At 41.7% G+C, this 19,760-nt stretch overlaps 1 protein-coding gene across 2 annotated transcripts; it reads left to right on the forward strand.

Annotated features, from left to right (window-relative positions):
- The first annotated feature begins 1,344 nt into the window (after positions 1-1,344).
- On the forward strand, positions 1,345-17,548 carry LOC107310310 (carbonic anhydrase 2). 2 transcript variants are annotated; one of them, XM_015855823.1, is made up of 7 exons: positions 1,345-1,591; positions 1,921-2,118; positions 12,073-12,191; positions 13,592-13,684; positions 14,446-14,508; positions 15,329-15,484; positions 16,699-17,548. In XM_015855823.1, the coding sequence occupies exons 1-7, from the start codon at positions 1,558-1,560 to the stop codon at positions 16,816-16,818; spliced, it is 783 nt and encodes a 260-aa protein (XP_015711309.1). In that variant the 5' UTR covers positions 1,345-1,557; the 3' UTR covers positions 16,819-17,548. The 2 variants fall into 2 exon arrangements, with proteins under 2 accessions (XP_015711309.1, XP_015711310.1); XM_015855824.2 differs by lacking the exons at positions 1,345-1,591; positions 1,921-2,118 and adding an exon at positions 9,817-9,930.
- Positions 17,549-19,760: the final 2,212 nt, after the last annotated feature.

A 19,760-nucleotide genomic window follows, 5' to 3' on the forward strand; every position in this document is an offset into this window, starting at 1 on the left:
AATGAGCAAACAAGGCAGTGCCAGTACACTTTTAACATGCATTTCCATTTGCTATTCTACATCACACACACTTCTTAATAACTTTTGTGTATACAGCTTTGCCTCCACATTTCTGTCTTGCGGTTGCTAAATCCTCTTGAATACAGGCATGCAAATGTGAGTGAACACACACTGTGTTCATCAAGGAATAAGCTTTAAATATTTTCTGCCTATACCCAGAGAAAAGCCTTTAGTTTTTATATGGAATTTCCCAGCTGGTTCCTTTTGGTATTAGCAACAGTAACCACATTGTAGCAGTGGACTTTTTTTTCCCCTCTTCACAAATAAAAACAAATGACGCACAGCACACAATGCTGAATGTAAATGATGGGATCGTTCCGGTGGTGCTATCCCAGACTCACAATGGCCAGCAGAGTTAGGACCCTGGGGCTGAATCGCAATAGAACACATATTTGGATAAACTCTCTTAATAAGAGAATGGGATAAAATATCGCAACGTTGCCGGTGTCAGACCCGTAACAGAAAAATACATTGCTCAGTGCGGACACAGAGCAACATTCACAGCGGACCGCCTGCAGTCCCGCTGGGTGCGAGCGACTGAGCGAAGGGACAGCAGCCCCAGCGGCGCAGCAGCAGCGGAGCTCGGCGCGGGGCTACTGTGCTACGAGCTCTGTATGAAGCTCCCAGGTGTGCGTTTATCCCGTGCTCGCGTAAATCGGGCCGGTGTTGGGCAATATGAAAACATCTGAAATATGTACTGCTCAGTTCTGTTCCCACATCCAGCCGTGGGAGTGGTGATTCAACTGCTCTCGCAATAAGCGCGCATTTCCTACGAGGTGAGTGTACGTGAGCACCGCTCTACCTGCTTTCTTCTCCGAGAGCGATCGGGAAAGCACACTCTGAAGTAAGAACCAGGAGCTTCCTCTTACATGCGACCGCCGCTCCCCCAGCTAAGCGGTTTGATTTGCGCCTCCATATTAACGGGGATAGTTAATCCCTTCCAAAAGCGGCACCCACGGAGGGAACGACCCCTCGCCCCCCGCACTCCTCCAGCCCGGCCCGACCCGGCCGTGCCCCGCACACGGAGCCGTTCCCGCAGCCCCCAGCAGGGCGCAGCAGCGACACGCCGCCCGCGCACCCCGCTCGCCCCCGGACGCGCTCGCACAGACGCGCCCCGCTCCGCAACCGCTGCCCCGGCCCAAGGTCGCAGCGCCCCGCGGCACGGCACGGCACGGAGCCCGCGTGGTTCCGACCCGATGCGTTGCGGGCACGATGCGGCGCGGGACACGGCCGCCTCTCGTTCCCCCAACGGGAAGCTACGAGACGTTTGGAGCCCGAGCGGGCCCGGCACGGCTCCGCGGCGGGAGGATCGCGGGTTATAAGCGGACCTCTCTCTCTCCGCCCCCGACCGAAGTCTCCCTCCGCCCCCGCCCGCGCTCCCCACCCCTTCCTCCGGCCGCGGAGAAGGGCATGGAGTTCGCGGGAGCCTATAAAAGCCCCTGAGAGCGCGCCGAGGCCACGGCGTTGCGATAGCCGACGGAGCCGGGCCGGTGCACCATGTCCCATCACTGGGGGTACGACAGCCACAACGGTGAGTGCGGGGCACGGCGGGACGCCTTTGCCCGCCTGCCGCCCCGGGAAGCAGCGCCGCGGCTCTGCCGTTCCCCGAGCTCGGAGGCGCTTCGGTTTTGCTGCTGTAACCTTGAGATGCCACCTGCGTCTGAGCGGTGCGCCGAGCATCCTCTGCGTTCCGACACGCGGGGTTGGGGCAGCGGGTGCCCCGGCACAGTCTGGCTGCGTTCCCCCTCATCCCGCGGACTGTCTCCGCCTCGCTCCTCGGACGGGTTTTCCCTTTAAACCGTCCAGGTGCCGCGGTAGCTCTGACCCCCGAGCCCTGAGCCGCCCCGCGCTCTTTTGCAGGACCCGCACACTGGCACGAGCAATTCCCCATCGCCAATGGGGAGCGCCAGTCGCCCATCAACATCAGCACCAAGGCCGCCCGCTACGACCCCGCGTTGAAGCCCCTCAGCTTCAGCTACGATGCCGGCACGGCCAAAGCCATCGTCAACAACGGGCACTCCTTCAACGTGGAGTTCGACGACTCCTCCGACAAGTCAGGTGAGCGCATCTGTGTGTGCTTGCGGGCAGAGCGAGGCGCTGTCGTTAGCGTTGCTATTAATGCTAAGCATCTAATGGAGCTGCAGGGTTTTTATTATTATTATTACAAATACATATATGTTGGAAAACTGAGCTCCTCTTAGAAGAACGCTATAACTGCCTGAGCTGCCCTACTTTAAACTCCTGTGGAAGTGAACTCTTCCTTTGCTTCCTTTAAGGAGGGTTTGGGTATGAGCTTGAATGGGGAGGGGGAAGGAAGAACAGAAGAGGTGGCTTGTAAGAACAGTTCTAGGTGTAGCTCATGAACAAATGGTTAATGAGGAGGCAAAAGGCACTGCTGGAGGAAACGGGCTGTAGAATAACAGAGGATTACAGTTACTGACATGGAGCAGGAATAGTTTGAAAATAGTTTCTTTGGTTACCAAAATATTATTTCATATTTCTGAAGCCAGCATGCTCTCAGGTTAGTACAGTAAAAGGAAGAATGATTAGGAAATACCTCTTTGTTCTTCTGTAAGTTAAAGAAAAATCCATGATGTTTCTTGACTGAAGGCTTTCTAGATACAGACAACGTATACCCAGCTCATTCCCTTAAAGTTTGCAGGCAGGCAGCTGGCCCGCTGTGTCCCACGGCTTGCTGTCCTGCAAACCCCATAGTAACCCTGCTGGAGGGAATGACCCTATTGGTAGGCAGAGGGAATTTAAGTCATGGCTGCAAGGAGGGTTCTGCCGGTTGTCCTTACTTGTAGTTTTTCCCGTGGCTGGGTTTGCAGAAATCACCTTGTTGCAATGAGCGTGCCTCTATTTTGAACTTAGAGAGCCAAAACAGCCTCACTGTAAGTCACTGCTTTCTCCAGGCAGTGTCTGATTTAACCCGTGTGAGCAAGTTTAAAAGAAGGGAAAAAGATCTTCTGAGTTCTTAGCGTATATTGCTCTGAACCCATGAGGGCTGGAGTTAAGTGCATGTGTTTTAGTAATGTTAGGATGAAGAAGTCCCATCAGTGAAAGCATAAGGAACGGATCCTGTTTTCATTCACCAGATCCTTGCAAGTCAGCTCTCACTGAGCCTGAGGAAGCAGCTCTGGGTCCTCTCAGTGTAACGCAGCTGGTGTGCGTAGGTCTGGGAGTTTGTGTCTGACAACATGGGAGGGAGAAATGGCAGGAACATAAAGTAATCTAAAGGAACATCTATAGGAAGAATGCTCTTTCTGAGAAGTCAGTGCAGAACCAGAACATCTGTGACGGGGATCTTGTGACAGATAGGCAGTGATACCGCTTTCAGAGTGGGAGGGCAGGAGATGCAAGTGGGAATGCTCTCAGTGGTTCTGTCAGTGAATCAGAAACTGATGGGTGTTTGGGGGGAAAAAAGCACTAAACAGTTCTGTGTATCCAGATAAGGGCAGATTCTTCAGTATCACACTTCTGTTAAAAATTACAAAGCCCAAAATCTACCTGGCAGGACCTGTAGTGTCTTCATTTGTATGCAGCTAACTGGGTAACCTACTTTCTTTGCGGGGAAAATAAAGCTGTCTTTGACTTGTCTGTGCTTGATTCACTCCTGTTTCTGAATTTTGAGACTAACGGTATAATGATCTCTCCAATTCCTGGTTAGACAGCAGTCACAAGGAGAGATTATGTGATGTTCTGTTATGTGTTTCAGAAAACGTGGGGGTAAAACCCTGTGAATATTCCCCACAGGCTGTAGTGCTTGCTTCCGTGATCTGTCCCATTGCAGTAAGGAATTATCTGTGGCAGTAGGCGTAAAATGAAGCAGTAAGATCATTATTTGTGAATAATCTTCAACGCATGAGTAATAGTGCACAAAGATGTAGATCCATTCATTAAGAATTTTCAGGCACATAACGAATGACACAGCAGTTCTGAGCATTTTAGCACTTCTGCTCTTAAGGTGTGCAGAAGTAGGTCTTGGAATAAAAAGTACATAGTGAAGGTAGGCAAGAAAGCTAAAATGTGTTTGCATAGAAGTCTCTGAAAGCAGTTACTTATTTCAATTCAGAAGATGCTGAATATTAAAATACTGAATATTATAAACACAAGGGGTTACCAGAATGTTCTAAATTTTGATATGAAATATTTTCACAGAGTGACCTGGTCTAGACAGTTACCTGATTCCAAGCCCCTGCTATGGGCTTTGTCTGTCTGTGTTTAGAATATTACATGTGTGAACACAGGAGCTCCTGCCTATATCCATGAAAAACGGAGAGTTTAAAAGGTTAAAAATAGCATTTCTTAAGGTGATATCCCATTCAGAAGAAGGTTTTTCTCCTCCCTTTTGCCCTTTTAAAAGATCTCTTTACTAATAGCTGAAGCTCTATAGATGTAGCACTTGGCTAAATTTCCAATTAACCATCCCAGTAACATATGCAATTTTCCCTTACAGTGATGTTAAAATTGTGATCACTTTAGTACTAGACTTTGCTCTACTTTCTTATTAATGTAGTTCTTAGTAAACATGCTTAAAAAAAAAAACCCTGTTCCTAAGCAATTAAACACAAACCTTCTATTTCAGTTCTTGTAGCACAGCCTTAGAATTTCTTGGGCTATGTGATGGCTGTGTTATTCCCCTTCTAAAGCCTCAGTTGGTTCCTGAAGTCTGTTCCCTTCCTGTTTCACAGTTGCTGGCTGTTAGAATGGATGTATGGGAAGTAAACTGACAACTCGGAATTGCTTCTTTCTAAACTTTTTTTATTTGCTGAATTTCCAATACTTCTCTTAATACACTGTCTCCTATCTTGTTTTCTTTGCCTTTTCTGGATTTTTTTTTTTCTCAAACATATAGGAAACAAATAATGTACTTCTGCCTTCAGTTATTCCTTAGTTTCTCTTATGCTTTTTGCTTTTTGAATTCTTCCATTCGCTGTCTTGTAGCAAGTGTGAGAGTACAAGTATTTGTACACATTTGTGTTTAAGTTTTTATAACCTAAAGTAAAAAGCAAGACCTCTATATGGTGGAAGTATCACCAGGAATAGAAATACAGTTTAGGTTTATCCTCTCTTGTATACTGGGACATGTGTCAATCCACTGGTGCTGGTAACCCCTGACCCTTCCTAGTGTACCTTATTTTAGGAGTTTTATAGCAACTGAGAGCTTTGTATCTCATTCAGGGTACCTACATAATGATATTGCAGTCTGCCATAAGGAAATGTATATTGTGTCATACACTTTGAAAGATGGAAACAACTGGTGACTTCTCAGAGCTCTAAAACCACAGGAAGTGACTGTGCCCAAATGAGCCTCAAAAGCATGAAAGGCAATTTTGTTTTTTATATATATATAATTATATATATATAATTTTCACTCTTAAGTCCTGTGGGAAACTTTTTGGAGTTGACCTACAGCCTGACATTCAAATGGGAAATGCTCTTAGCAGTGAGTGAGTGCTCTGTTCTGTGTTCTCTGATCACGTGTTTGTCAAAGTCAGCCATTAATTATTTCATAACAAATAAAGATGTCACATTTTAGCTGTAAAACCTATCAGAAGTGAACAGTAACTCTGGTGTAAACCTCTAAAGACCTTACTAAATGTACTAGTCACTTCTGTATGTAAATGAGTCTTGTTTCGTGTTCTTTCCTTGCTGCTGTGCTGGAGATACTGAAGTCCAACACAGGCTCTCAAGTAAATTTGGTGTTTTTACAGAAATTCAGTCATGATGAAACTTTACAATTATGAGGAGACCTGGGAAATGAAAATAATTCATTAACCTTGGGACTGGCATTCCTTGGGAGACTGTCAGTAGTCATAATTGATTACTCAATTCTTCTACGATGGGAAATATTAATGAAGATCCTTCAGCTGTCTTAAATTCTGACTCTGTACACAGACCAATCTATTTTGTTGTGTTTGTTGCCAACAGTTGGTGCATTAGCAATGTGTGGTTAGCAGTGGGTTACACTGAAAGCTATGCTGTTGTTACTCTTTTCCTACACTTCCATCCCAGCAGGTAAACTGAGGAAGAAAAGTGCAGATCTGCTGCTTTTAAGGCCAAGCTTTTGCGCAGAGACACTGCCAAGCATCTATTTTTAGTCTTCCCAGCTCTGCGCATGTAACATTAGCTACACCAGAATAATATTGGAGGTTATTGGTATACAGTCACAGCTTGAAGCTCTGCTGTACAGTATGGGCTATGCAATGTCATAACCCATCTGGATCATAAATCAAGGAACTTATGGCTCAAGGGGACTATGTTCAGACACCTGCTTATATGTCACAAGTATTTTTGTGCACTGCCTGACAAGAAAGTCAGAGGTCCTGGAGTGTGTTTGATCCCTGTGTAACTTTGCTGTTCAACTGGTATCAGTAGGAGCTGCAGAGTCTAAGCAAGAAGGTGGTTTGAGTGTAGTGCTTCAAGGAAATAGGGAGGAAAATGATAGGGCTCGAGATCAGTTTTGCTTCATTCAGGCCTAAATTTCTTTACAGAGCTCAAAAGTGCCCTTCCTGACTTTAACCAGCTTGCTTTATTTATCTGTTTGTTTATTTACATGTGTGACTTCTGGGCAGAAACTTGTCATGGCTTTTGCATGTAAGAATCCTGTTGACTTCCTTCTGCTCTTCCAGATTCCCTCTCTAGATGCATTTTTTACTACAAAACCAAGAGAACTCTAGTTAACAGTTACCATCTGAGTTTAGAGCCACTTGGCTGCATTATGTCTTTAAAAATAATTTTTTCCTAGTGCTAGATTTCACCTTGACTGTTCTTCCCAGCCAGTTTGTTCACTTACTTTCATAAGTGAAAGGGGTGCTGAGTGTTGAGTGCCTAGAGGCCATACTCACACCTTCCTTCACCTTGCTCACCTTCCTTATATCTCAGTAGTATGAGCACCTTGTTCAATGCATTATATCCAGTACTGTAAGCAACCTCTGAGGTTAGTGTTTTAGTTACAGCTGTCAGAAATGAAGCCAGTTGTTACTCTTAAAAGAATCTTAATGCTTCCAACTCAATACTTTGGAAGTCTTTGTCAAATAATGTGGGTTGAAAGGTTAAGACTGAATGCTAATCAGGGATTCCCTATGGAGCCTTATGGTACATAAAAAATCTCTCCTAGTCCTGAGAGAAATGGGTTTCAGCATGTGAAATGAATAGTACCCTTCTTATACCAGGGATAATACATCATGTGAACAAATTGTTCATAACATAATGTCAAATTTTCATGTGTTTAATACTCCCAGGCTGCATCTATAATTAGTTTAAAGTGTATTCTGTTCTTTTAAATAGCAACTTCTCTTGCCACTTGCCCTTAATTCACTCTCAAGTGGACATTTCCTTTTCTGCAGATATATACACACAAACATTTACATGCATACAAGCATTCTCTCTTAGATGTTTGTTGGAATCACACAGACAAATGACCTGAAGGGCTGACAAGGAAAGATGTGAACCTGAATGACTTAGGATGGTTAAGTAGGTCAGAGTCTTGTCTGGCTGCTGCCCAGTCTGTGCCAAGTAGTTCAGCAGGGCTGAATTGAAATCACTGAGCAGTTGCTGATACACACGTATACAGACATGGTACGCTTTGGCACTTGTTTAATTCTGGTCTATCTCTCAAGAACATCCTTTCTACCTTATCAGGCTAGCCCCCTAGCTAGGTCACAGCAGGGCTTTTTTGCATGTGAGATACCAATTACGTAGGTTCTTTTGGTGAAGCTCATTACAGATGTTTTCTGCAAGTGTGATCTCTACATCATACACTTGCGTCCTGTTTTACTCTCCTGCTTGTCATGATATAGCGTCCTAGGAGGAATGTTTGAAAGAGATAACGGGAAGAAGGAAACATCTCACTAAATGTAATGTTCTGTACTCCACGTTTCACAGAAGTGACAGCTCACCTCAGCTGAACCCTTTAGACTGTCAGATGGGGAAGTCCATCCTTGCATAAGAACACAGGGCTAATCCCTGAGCATACTCATAAGAGCCTTTTTATGCCATTAATAGTACATGGTGCTTGAGATGTTTTTCTGCCTTATCTCTGCAGGGCCTGTTTTCTAGCATACAGATATCTGTGTATATACAAATGCCTACTCAACGTTAACATTATAAATATATGCACACTATGTACGTTACGTGCACGTATCTATAGTGCTATATATGCATGCACTTATCTACTGGAGGCAGATAGAAAACCATGGCTTTCTTTACGCTAAAGCAATCTGTGCTTTGGGCTGTGCTCAGAGGTATATGCTGAACTGTCCTGTGGCTGTGTTTTAGTTTGGCGGTATCTCATTTAGGGCTACCTTTTCTGTTTTGAGCTTTTGATGTCCATCGTGCTGCAGTGGGCTGATTGTTTCTTCTCCTGGAAAGAGTTTTGCTGGCAATGATTTCCATTCAAAGGGTATTTTCTCATTCAGCTTTGTCTCAGAATCATGAACTTTAGAACAGCATTTTCTTATCATGCCGATCTGTATAACAGGAAGGAATTCATTCTGTCTCAGGAAGCAATCTTATGGTTCAGCCATTTTGATTATGTCTTTGACAAGTTTATTGCTTCACTGAGATTTATTAGTCTCCTGCCTCGTTACATACTTATGCAGAGAGCTATGGTAATTGTACGGTACTCCTGCCTGACTTAGCGCATGTGACTGCTGCCACTTCCTAAAGAAAAATATGAAGTAGTCCACAGAATTTCCTGTAAAGCTGTCCTGTTCTACATGGGGGAAAATAACTGCCCAGTGACTGCCTTTGGGAACAGCAGTGCACCTGTATGGCCTGAGTGAGCAGCTGTCCTGGGTGTAGTGCAGTGCCCCTTGGTTTCTGTGCATTTGCACATATCCCATGAGCACATAACGGAGATAAAGATGGTTCAAATTCTTTATCTCAGAAATCCAACAGTTAATAGAACTGTTTGTGTGGTTATTTAGCTTTCCAAATTAGCTCTGCTAGTACTTATTTTTACCTAATCTAGAAAATGTTATGAGGTCATGTAAAGGCAGCGCAATGCAATTGCTGGATGTTAGTAGTGTAACTTCTTCAGTAACTCGTAGAAGGTTGAGGACATTTACTATTTCTTAATGTAAGCAAAATGGCTCCAAGTCTGTCTCACCGCAGTATTTAGAATAACTGTCAGATAGAAGAAAACTTGCATTTTCAAGGTGTTACCTCTTGGATTGCTAAATGTCTGTAGAGACCAGTTCTTTGATGTAGATTGAGAATGAAGAATCTATGGGAAAATTATGTGTTTTCCAAGTTGCCCAGTGCTGTCTTCACTCTGCATCTGAACCTATACTATAGAACAAAAGGGGACAAAGCTACATCTGTATTTCCAGGTTGTTTAGAGTAATACTGAACTCAAAAGCAAGAGAGCTAATGCTGAGGTGCTCAAATATGAAAATATGAATCAGAATTTTTCCCATTCCTCAAAAAAAGAGAAGAGCTGGGCTTCTATTTTCAGGCCTGAACTAATGTGTGTGTCACATGGACAAGGGTAGGGAAGTTTCCAATGGAAATGTTGCTCAGATGCTCCAGGAGGTTTTGCTGTACAGAAGCTGGTAACGTTTATTTATGGTACAAAAAAAAAAAAAAAAAAAAAAATCCAAATTTGTACTGAGGGAAAAAAATAATTATAATATCTCCACATTTACATTTTAAGCTTAAATGTTAATTCTTTGTAAAGGCTGGAAAATACTAAGGAAAAATAATAATTGCTTTTAATGGAGGCTAGAATGAGAAGGCCTGATGTGTAACTAAGACTGTTGAGTTTGTATTCGTTCACACTAATCTAATTATTACTTTCTTTGAATGCTCTGCTGTGAGACAAAATAAGCTAGTGCTGGATTTGAGAACCACAGAGTGAGAAAAGTAAGCAAAACCTGCAAAGAGACTTTGTGCATCTTTTAAGTATTATGAAGCTATAGCAAACTTTGTGTAGAAATAACACCACAAATGGATTTGAGAATATTGCATGGTTCTGCTCTTCAGCATGCTTTCCATTGATTAATAATGACAGATTAACCCATGCTATGCTGGTGCTTCTGAAGTTCGGGAATGGTGAGACCACGGTCCATTTGTATCTGCAATGAGCAGCAAGTCCATTAGCCAAAGGAACTGCAACACCATGGCATCATTTTTAAATGAAACATGTTATTGTGTGGATTAAATGATTTTACATCAGTAACGATGTAGCACCCAATTATATCTTGAAATGGAGCTGGTGCACATTACCAGTAACTGTTCTGAAAAAAACACTTGTTCCAATTCATAGTACTGTGCTGGAAAAAGTTGTGCTCCTTGGCAATTAGAATGTGTAGAAATACAGGAGTAGAATGAAATATGTGCCTATTTAATTACTTCAAACAGCCATTCCTCTTCGTATCACATAGTTTGGCAATAGGCAGGGTAAGTCTTGATCTGTTGGCTACACACAGTGAAACCATAAAGACTGTAGTGGAACATATATTCATAATTTTCAAACAGAAATGTGTTGGCAGACTTCTAAAATTATTTGCCGGAGAAGGAGCTCAGGGCAAATGCTGAATTTGTCCACTGAATCAAATTCTGCATGTGTAATGCACACAAGTGGAAACTAATGTGTTTCATACATCTTACATCTAAATTTCATGCATTCTGATTGTTTACTCAGATCCTCACCACTCTGAGTTCCTCCATTTCCAAGTATCCACAGCTATGTTTGCCCATGCTTTTGTATAATCAGAAGAAATCTGAACAGTGACCATTTCCTCTCTGCATTTGGTTTATGTTTTCACACCTGCACGTGTGATGATTCCATGTGTAGACTTATTGCAGACCGAGGTGAGCATCTTCTTCACTCCACAGAATCATTTTGTTTGTGGCACGTGTACAGAGCACACGTACATCTAACACCTCATGTCAGCACTCTTCTGTCACTTGATATATATATATATATACTATGCACCTATATACAGAAATGGATTTGTAAGATTATAGCATTTCAGGTCATATTTGAAAAATATTTCTGATTTTTAAATATTGGCACCTCGGGGATTTAATAGTGAATTTGAGACACTTAGAAAAAGCACAAACCTTTGTGAAACCTTGCCTTAATAACTTAGATATATATCTCCACTGAACGGGAGTGTTTGTTATTGTTCCAGGCTTTATGCTGCACTGGAGGAGACACTGTCTGTGCCTTCAGCATTTGGCAATAATGGGGCTTGATCCTGCATATTGTAATGGTGATTGGTCACAGAATAAGTACAAAGTCAGAGCTAACAGGCAGAACCAGGGAGCTTCCTCCTGTGTAATTGAATGTGTGGCTGGGCTCTTTTACATCAGTCACATCACAGGGATAATGTCAGATAGTGGGGAGTGTAAATTAATGCCTCATTTCTAAACCAAACTTAAAAAAAATGGCTTCTGCAGCATTGCTGTTCTCACCACCATTCTCTTACACTCATTACTGGGAAGAAAAAGATGGGGATGGGCAGAGCTGAATCTTTGCAATGCCTTGTGCTCTGCCCAGCACTTTACCTTGCATCTGCCCTCAGCCAAGTGTTTGGGTTTAATTTGGAATCAAAAGTGTTTTACTTGATCAGATTTGCCACAGGATTTGCCTTTATGGATAAACTGCCCAAAATGAGGGGATAGAGTACATTATTAAATTCAAGATGATTTGGTCTTCAGGTAAACTTTCTCAGAATAACCTTAATGTAGAGCTAGTCTTTTTCGTGGACTTTTTTATTTATTTGGTGACAGAAAAGTTACATTATTAATTCTTCTCTTCTCACCTTTAATACTAGCATGTGTATTTGCTGATGACACTATAAAGTCACTGATGGTTTCATATTGTTATTGACTTGGGCTTTTTGAAGCAGCATACCACTGAAGACAGTCTGGAGTAGCACGCAGCATGCAGAGCAATAAACTAATTCACTTAGGAGACTTGAGTGTATGTTCCAGTCTAAAGTGAGACGTGACAGCAGATGTTCCAGGAGGTGCTAATGGAGGCTCTTTGCTTTGCAGTGCTGCAAGGAGGAGCGCTGGATGGAGTCTACAGGTTGGTGCAGTTTCACATTCACTGGGGATCCTGTGAGGGCCAGGGCTCTGAGCACACTGTGGATGGCGTGAAGTATGATGCAGAGGTAGGATGTGCTTTGCCTTTCCAGTCTTCTGTATCTATTATTTTGGTTTGTTTTTTCACCTTCCATTGTGGTAGTAATAGCTCTCAAACCTTCACGGGGCAAGAGACTGGGGGGGTTCTATAGATGATTTTGGTGCAGTGCTACATTAGGATCAGCCCTTTGCAAATCATATAATCATAGAATCACTCAGTTTGGAAAAGACCTCCAAGATCATCAAGTCCAACCACAACCAAACCATATTATCTAACTCTAACAACCCTCTGCTAAATCCCTGAGCACCACATCCAAATGGTTTTTAATCACATTCAGGGATGGTGACTCAACCACCTCCCTGTGGAGCCTATTCCAGTGCTTAACAGCCCTTTCTATAAAGAAGTGTTTCCTGATATCAAACCTAAACTCACCCTGGTGCACCTTGAGGCCATTTCCCCTCATCCTGTCGCCTGTCTCCAGTGAGAAGAGACCAACCCCGCTCTCACTGCAACCACTTTTCAGGTATTCAAAGAGAGCAGTGAGGTCTCTAAAGATAATAGAGAGGTTAGAAATGTATGACTGCTGTGAAATACCTTTTTAACCCTTCCATAAATGCACACATTGACTGAACATGGCTGCTGATTGAATGAACAGATGAAGGGAATGGCCCCACAAATTTATCAGCTTTGCTTTTTCCTGAGATAGGATTCACTTTGGGCGTATCCAGAAAAAATCCTGCCGTTGCCTCACATCTGTTCACGGCACCATAATTACTTGTTCAGCTTAAGTTGCAGATATTGGGAAACAGCCATATGAACTAAGTAACACTGAAATAAAGAATGAAGGAGCATCCTTGCTAATGTGGTCTCAATACTCTTGTGATATCATTTTCAAATGCTTTCCATGAAAGGTCTGGATAGTTCATTGCTTTTTTCTGTTTTTTTGTTGTTGTTGCTGTTTTCTGTTTTTGTTTAGAGTGAAGGTCAGAACTATATTTAATGTCTTCTGTCCTTGCACTGAAGGCCCATGTATTTGTGCTGAGAGGAGCTCATGAATACCTGGCTATATTAGAAGTACTGTGTCAAAATCCTGTGGGTTTTATGTAGGAAAAACTCATTGTAGAGATAAGAGGAGTTTTACCAGACTAAAAGCAGGAAGATGCAGCCCACAGTTTGCATTTAAAACTCATCTGGGAGCAAGAGTCAGAAGCAAAATAAAATGCATGACAGAAATCTCTTTGCATAAATGAAACTTCAAAGTTAATGAATTATGTAACAAATTCTTAACTGTACACAAAAGTTTTAAATCTCAGCAGTAAAACACCATCTGCTCTTAGTGTTTAATAAATTACTTCCCTGCATCCTCATTTGTAAAATATTATGGATGGAATATAATTTTCACAGTGCTCCATATTTTCTTGTTCCTAGCTTCATATTGTTCACTGGAATGTAAAATATGGCAAATTTGCTGAAGCTGTGAAGCATCCTGATGGTTTGACTGTGGTAGGCATCCTCATGAAGGTTAGTTACACTTCTTGTTCTATTATTTGTATTAGTGTAGTACGCTTACTATGTTGCATGTGGAACCAGGAGCCCAAAACATAGAATAAAGCAGTGTTATTTTTATACCCTGTAAGCCCAGAACTAGTCAAATAATGCTGCAGATTCTTGATTTTTTCTGTACATACAAAAACTGTACACCTACAGTGGAGTATGGCTGTCATCTGTCACTGTAATGACCCTACAGCAGCATGATTGCCTTCTTCATAGTGGCACTTCTGTGACTTGGACAGTGAAACGATTTGCATTACTGACCAAGTAGTATATATATATGAGTCAGTGGTAAGACCAGCCTATTTAACAACTATTTTAATTTCCCTACTATTTCCCAGAGCATTTAATATCAGCCAAATTGTCTTCTCAGCTGCTTGAAGAAGGTGATTGTAATTTAACTGTGTACACTCTGTCCTGGCCTCACTGTCTTCTATCAGTAGGGTGACTTCTATGAAAAAATAGCAGCTCAAATCCAAAAATAAATCCACATGCTGTAAACTGAAATAATAATTTTATTCTGACCAGTGTCCTCAGCTGACCTATTTGTATTGTCAACTGGCTGGGTTTTTAGGGAGACACTTGCGGTCACTTCTGCTTAATATTCCTGTTATGTAATGAAATGGTGATGTGAAAATGTGTTACAAAATGTGTCCTTGAGAACTGTAACAGAAAAGTAAGGTGTCATGAAACTGTGCCATTAAGTTCTTTTTGTGCTGTTTGTGTTACAGGTAGGGAATGCCAAACCTGAAATACAGAAAGTTGTTGATGCTCTGAACACTATTCAAACCAAGGTAATATTCTGTGTTGAATGCCACCAGACACAACCTTATGGTCTAGAAAGTAGATTCTTTTCTTCTTTCACGTCTACTGTGAAACCATACCATCAGCACAAATGCTTCTATAGTCATTAAAGCCAAAGATGTTCAAATAAGTTTGGGTAGAGGGCAGGTAATCTGTATCTGTTACTACATTTATTTTTCTTTCAGCTGCATTGAAACCTGTAAGCTAAGAATAATCTTCCACATAAGAAATTTGGTCAGGATAAAATCTGGGAAAAAAATTAGCCTTTTGTATTTTAAAAAATGTATAAAGCATATATGTCATCTTAATGTGCCGAGTAATTTGAAACTAGAGATATTTATTTAGTAGTTAAGTACCATCGTAGTGGGTAAAGGCCTTTGCCAATGATCCATGGATAGAAAAGGTAAAGAGCAAGACTGTCCTGTCACCTTTGTCAGTCTCCATTTGCCATAAATGAATGTTGCCTTTTACTTCAGTGGGCAACAGGTCTCTCAGTTTCCATATTCCCAAGGTAAAGTGCATTTGAAATCTCACTGCTCCTTCAGGCAAGATCAGGTCATATCTGTAAATGAAATACTATAATTCAGCATTTGTAGTGCTGAAATGTCTTGGCTGTCCTGAAAAAAAAAGGAATATAGTGCTGAATGTACATGTTGCCTGTACTGCAAGAGGTATTCAACCCTGTAGTCCCAACCCAGTTTCTCCCTTCCTCCAAATATAGAGCTTCTGTAGAAGACTGCAGTGTGACAAGCCTAGTGTTTGTATGTTGTCACTTCCTTGACAGTTCTCTGCCTACTTTCCTTATTGCAGGGGAAACAAGCTTCTTTCACAAACTTTGACCCTACTGGACTGCTGCCTGCATGCAGAGACTATTGGACGTACCCTGGCTCCCTGACCACTCCACCACTGAATGAATGTGTGATCTGGCACGTTCTGAAGGAGCCCATCACTGTCAGCTCTGAGCAGGTAGTTCTATGGGATAGCGCCAGTTGTACTGATTGCTTTGACTCAGTCCTCCAAGGGATCCTTGAAACAGCTAATGTCACATAGAAATATGAATCCGAAGTGGTTGCCTTTTTCTGGCAAGCTCCACTTCTTTATGTGGAAGTGGAGGCTGATGTAAAATGAAAGGTTGTCCTCCATTTGGACAAAGTCCAGGCAGTGTGTGGAGTTTTAAAAACGTAATCAAGTTGAAGTTGCTGTGTTGCAAATAAATAAATAAATAAATGTAGGAAATGGGTGGAATACATTTAAAGACTATTTGCATATGTAGATAAATGCTAACATACTGTGAGCATCAACACGTTTGCTGCACATGCACAAGCTATCTATCTGTGTGTACTCGCCCTGAAAATAGCAGGTTTACCACGTACCAGATAAGCATTCATTCTGCATCTGCAGTAGCATAAATCTGTAGCTGATTTGTTGATTTTTGACATTTTAGAGCATTTCCAGGATATACAGAACTCATTTTACAAGGACTGCTAATCACAAAACACTGGGAAATCCCATGTATAACTGTAATGGTCCTAACTGGCTTGTTTGGAAGAGATAAAACTTGTTCCAGAAGTCATCTGTCTGAGAAGGCTCCCATTTTCTTTTGTGCTGTTTGAGGATGATGCAGTCTTCCTTGTAGGAAGGAGTTCATTCAGATTAAATCAGTCCTGGCCCAAGGTTTCTGCACCATCCATTAATGAAATTACAAAGAGGCAGGATTCTATCCTGAGGTTTTCATCTGTGTGCTCAGAAGTTATAAATAAATCTGGAGCCTATAAATATAAACTAGTCCTGAAGGACTTCAGTTTACCCTTCAAACTCTTAAATCTCATTTATGTATGGCAGCCATCCTAGAACCATACTCTTAATTGTAGTAGTTTTATCCAGCTGAGCAGCTGAGGAGAAAGTTCAGCTGATCTGTTGGGGGTTATAACATAATAAAGGATAGAATAAATGACAAGGAAGAATTGTTGGAAATGGTAATCATAGCTATTGCTACAATTAATAAACTGTAATTTTTAAGGGAACCTTAAAGTTAATGCAAGTTATGGCGATGTCTTACTAGGTCATTAGTGTTGATGAAAATTTTAGTTGAGTCTCGTGGATTGGGATGATGAGATATAATTCAGATAGTCCTGTTGGAATGACTCTGTATCTGAGGATGTTTGTGCCTTTTTCCACAGATGTGCAAACTCCGTGGCCTTTGCTTCAGTGCTGAGAATGAGCCAGTGTGCCGCATGGTGGACAACTGGCGCCCATGCCAGCCTCTAAAGAGCAGGGAAGTCAGAGCTTCCTTCCAGTAACCTCAATGAAGAGTGTGTTAGAACTGCTGTGTTTGTGAGGATCCCTTTTTTGCTAAGCACAAATCAAACCTTTACCATGTGTGCCCTGGCAACATCTCATCTCCCATATTCATTCTCTCTTTTGCTCTGCATCTAAAATGCCAGCTAATGTAATGTGAAAGCCTCTTGGCCAAACAGGAAGGGGTTCTTAATGTGTGGAGCTGGGGGAAGCCTGATGGGTGGCTGTGTGAATTTTGATGACTTGCTGCGACTGACGTTTTGGTATAACAAACAATATATTGGCTGTTTGGGAGAGCATATGGTGATAACAAAATAAGCCATTCTAAGAAACCTCATCCACTGGTGTGATAGTACACATAACTAATGATAACTTGAAGCTTTGTCAAAAGCACAGGAATACAAAAATATAGGTATAGTATAGGAAAAAAGTATATTGAGAAGGAAAAGTGAGTACTGCAAATTAGTTATTAAGAAACTGACATGTATATATTTTGAAGACCATTTTGCATTTTTACCCATGCTATCAACAACCTTGACTATGTCTTCATGGTAGTGTGTTGGATTTTTTTAATGAAAAATGTCCTAAATTAAGTATTACCTTTTAAAATTGTAACTGTAGAGTACAAAATATCTTTTCACTGAAATAATATATGCTCTAATTTAAGGAGGAAATAAAATTGTATTTTAGATAACTTCTCTAATAAATCTATACTTATATTTTTTCTTCCAAGTTGTTGTTTAATTCAGGAAAACAGTCATTAATCTGTTCATAGTGTGGCATGCTAAATAATTAATAACTATTTAGTATATAATGAGTGAGTTTCAATGACACTGGAGATGAGTGCAAAATGATAGGGATGTATTAGAAGAAAGTCTCCTAAGTTGCTCTCTGCTAGACAGCAGAAGGAATTACTAGTTCTGAGCAACCCTTGCACGCTGTCAGTGAAGTTAATTGCATAATAGAAGATCCCCTTGCAAGAATTATGTACAGCATTCATCCTGTTGAACAAGCTTTTCCCAAACTGGTTGCATAAACGTTGCCCTTACATGAGAGCCCCAAAACAAAGTGCCTCATCTTCATGCAGAACATCTACGCAGTCTGTTTCTCCAACAAGAACAAATCCTTTCAAGACCATGTCCCCAGAGTTTGTGTTCAGCCTCACAGCATCATACTGTATGAATAATTTCACTAGAAGAGTTTTCAACAGAAAAATTGCAGAGCAGATGATAGATTGCAGTAACATTACAGTCCAATTTCTTGTTTTTCATGAACACATTCATAATAGATACTTAAATATAAATCTGTTCTACACACAGGATCCAAGCAATGCTGTAAGGGGTCTCTCCTTCCCAGGCTCCTGGGTGCTGTGTGAAAGGCCATCTTCAAATTTCTCATCTGTTTGGGTTGTCAGTAGGGTTTAAGACAATTCACTGATGAACTTGGTACCACATCAGGGATCACTGTAATTTATAAAGCATCAGCTGGGTAGGCCGTGTCCTAAAACACCCGGGACCTTGAAGTGTGTGAGATGAGAATGAGACCTTCTCAGAGTATGTCCACAAATCTTCAGAAAATTCTGCCGAATTTCCTCTACAAAGTGCTTTCCAATTTAAAACCAACCAAAATCCCAAAGCAAACAAAAGGAAAAAAGAAAACCAAAGAATAATCTTCCTTCATGGTATGTTATTTGTACCAACTTCAGCTTTTTGGGTGGAGCTCTGGAGGTACTCTTCATACAACTGTATTGAGTAATTCAGGGTTTTTTGTATTGATTGACCTTTCTGACTGTCGCTCACAGTTCTGAGTACCGTATTTACAGCCTTTAAAATTGCAGGGGATGTTACATCTCTAAAAATTAGAATTATAGATCCAACACATTCTGGTTTAAAGCTGCTGAAGTAAGCTGGCAGGAAATGTCTTACAGAATCATAGGGTGGCTGAGGTTGAAAGGAGCGTCTGGAGGCCGTCTGGTCCAACCCCTGCTTAAGCAGTCTCCATCTCTATAGATGGAGAGTTAGAGGCTTATGACCCAGTTGTTTCAGAAAGTTTGCTGAAAGTGCAAAGAGCTCATTTGCTCTCACAAACGTTATCTTTATTCCTGGAATTTTGCATATGTATGCTAGAACTTGCTTCCAAAGGTGGCAACCCTGCTCTCTGCATAATGACTACGTGTTATGGCACTCTCAAAATGTAAGAGCTCCAGATTTTTGAATTTGAACTCATGCCTTGACAGCTGTGACACCTTAACTATCAGGTAATAAGACTTCTTGAGAGGTGGTCTTCTTACCAGGCTAGTCTGTGACTAACAATGTGAACTTCTGCCTAAAGGCTAGGGTAAAAACTGGCAATGACTATGAAGTTCTAACCACTGCTGCAATTTGAAATAAAAAAAATCATATTCCATACCCCAAAAGTGAGACTATGACTTGAATACTCTCTTCCACTGTGGACAGAGTCCACTATGTTAGGATTCTACATACTTTTGCATTTTTTCATCCACTCCAATTTTTGCTCTCTTCCTATGGTCCAGTGATGATCTCATGTGCATACTGGCTTACCAAAGGCAAAACTAAGGAAGGCTCTTCTCAACTTATTAGTTGAGAATTAGGACAGTACCCTGGAGACAACAGGTCTAAAAATCCATCAGGAAGAGGTCCCTGTTGCATACACACTGGACACTGAACAACTGAAGAAAAAGTGATTCCTGTAATTAATCTCTGATAATATTGGGTATGTAGTCCAATGACATAGGTATGTCCTAAGCATATGGTCAGCACCTGAAGGAGAAAGATCAGCCTCACTGAGTCCATCTGGAATGGACTTCAAGGAGTACATCGGCTGCTCAGAAGTGCCTAGATTCAAGTTGGAGCATGTGGAGAAGCATGTCTGTAGATATTATGGGTTTTTGTTACTGGAAGCAGACAGCTCTACTGTGTGGTCA

This window comes from Coturnix japonica, chromosome 2, assembly GCF_001577835.2.
Source record: "Coturnix japonica isolate 7356 chromosome 2, Coturnix japonica 2.1, whole genome shotgun sequence".
In the NCBI taxonomy this organism is placed as follows: Eukaryota; Metazoa; Chordata; class Aves; order Galliformes; family Phasianidae; genus Coturnix; species Coturnix japonica.

Bases quoted from the DNA above. Each gene is read 5' to 3' on its own strand.
- LOC107310310 (XM_015855823.1), top strand. From the start codon at position 1,558: ATGTCCCATCACTGGGGGTACGACAGCCACAACG. The intron at 2,119-12,072 runs GTGAGCGCATCT...TTTGCTTTGCAG, and splicing joins CGACTCCTCCGACAAGTCAG to TGCTGCAAGGAGGAGCGCTG. The intron at 13,685-14,445 runs GTTAGTTACACT...TTTGTGTTACAG, and splicing joins TGGTAGGCATCCTCATGAAG to GTAGGGAATGCCAAACCTGA.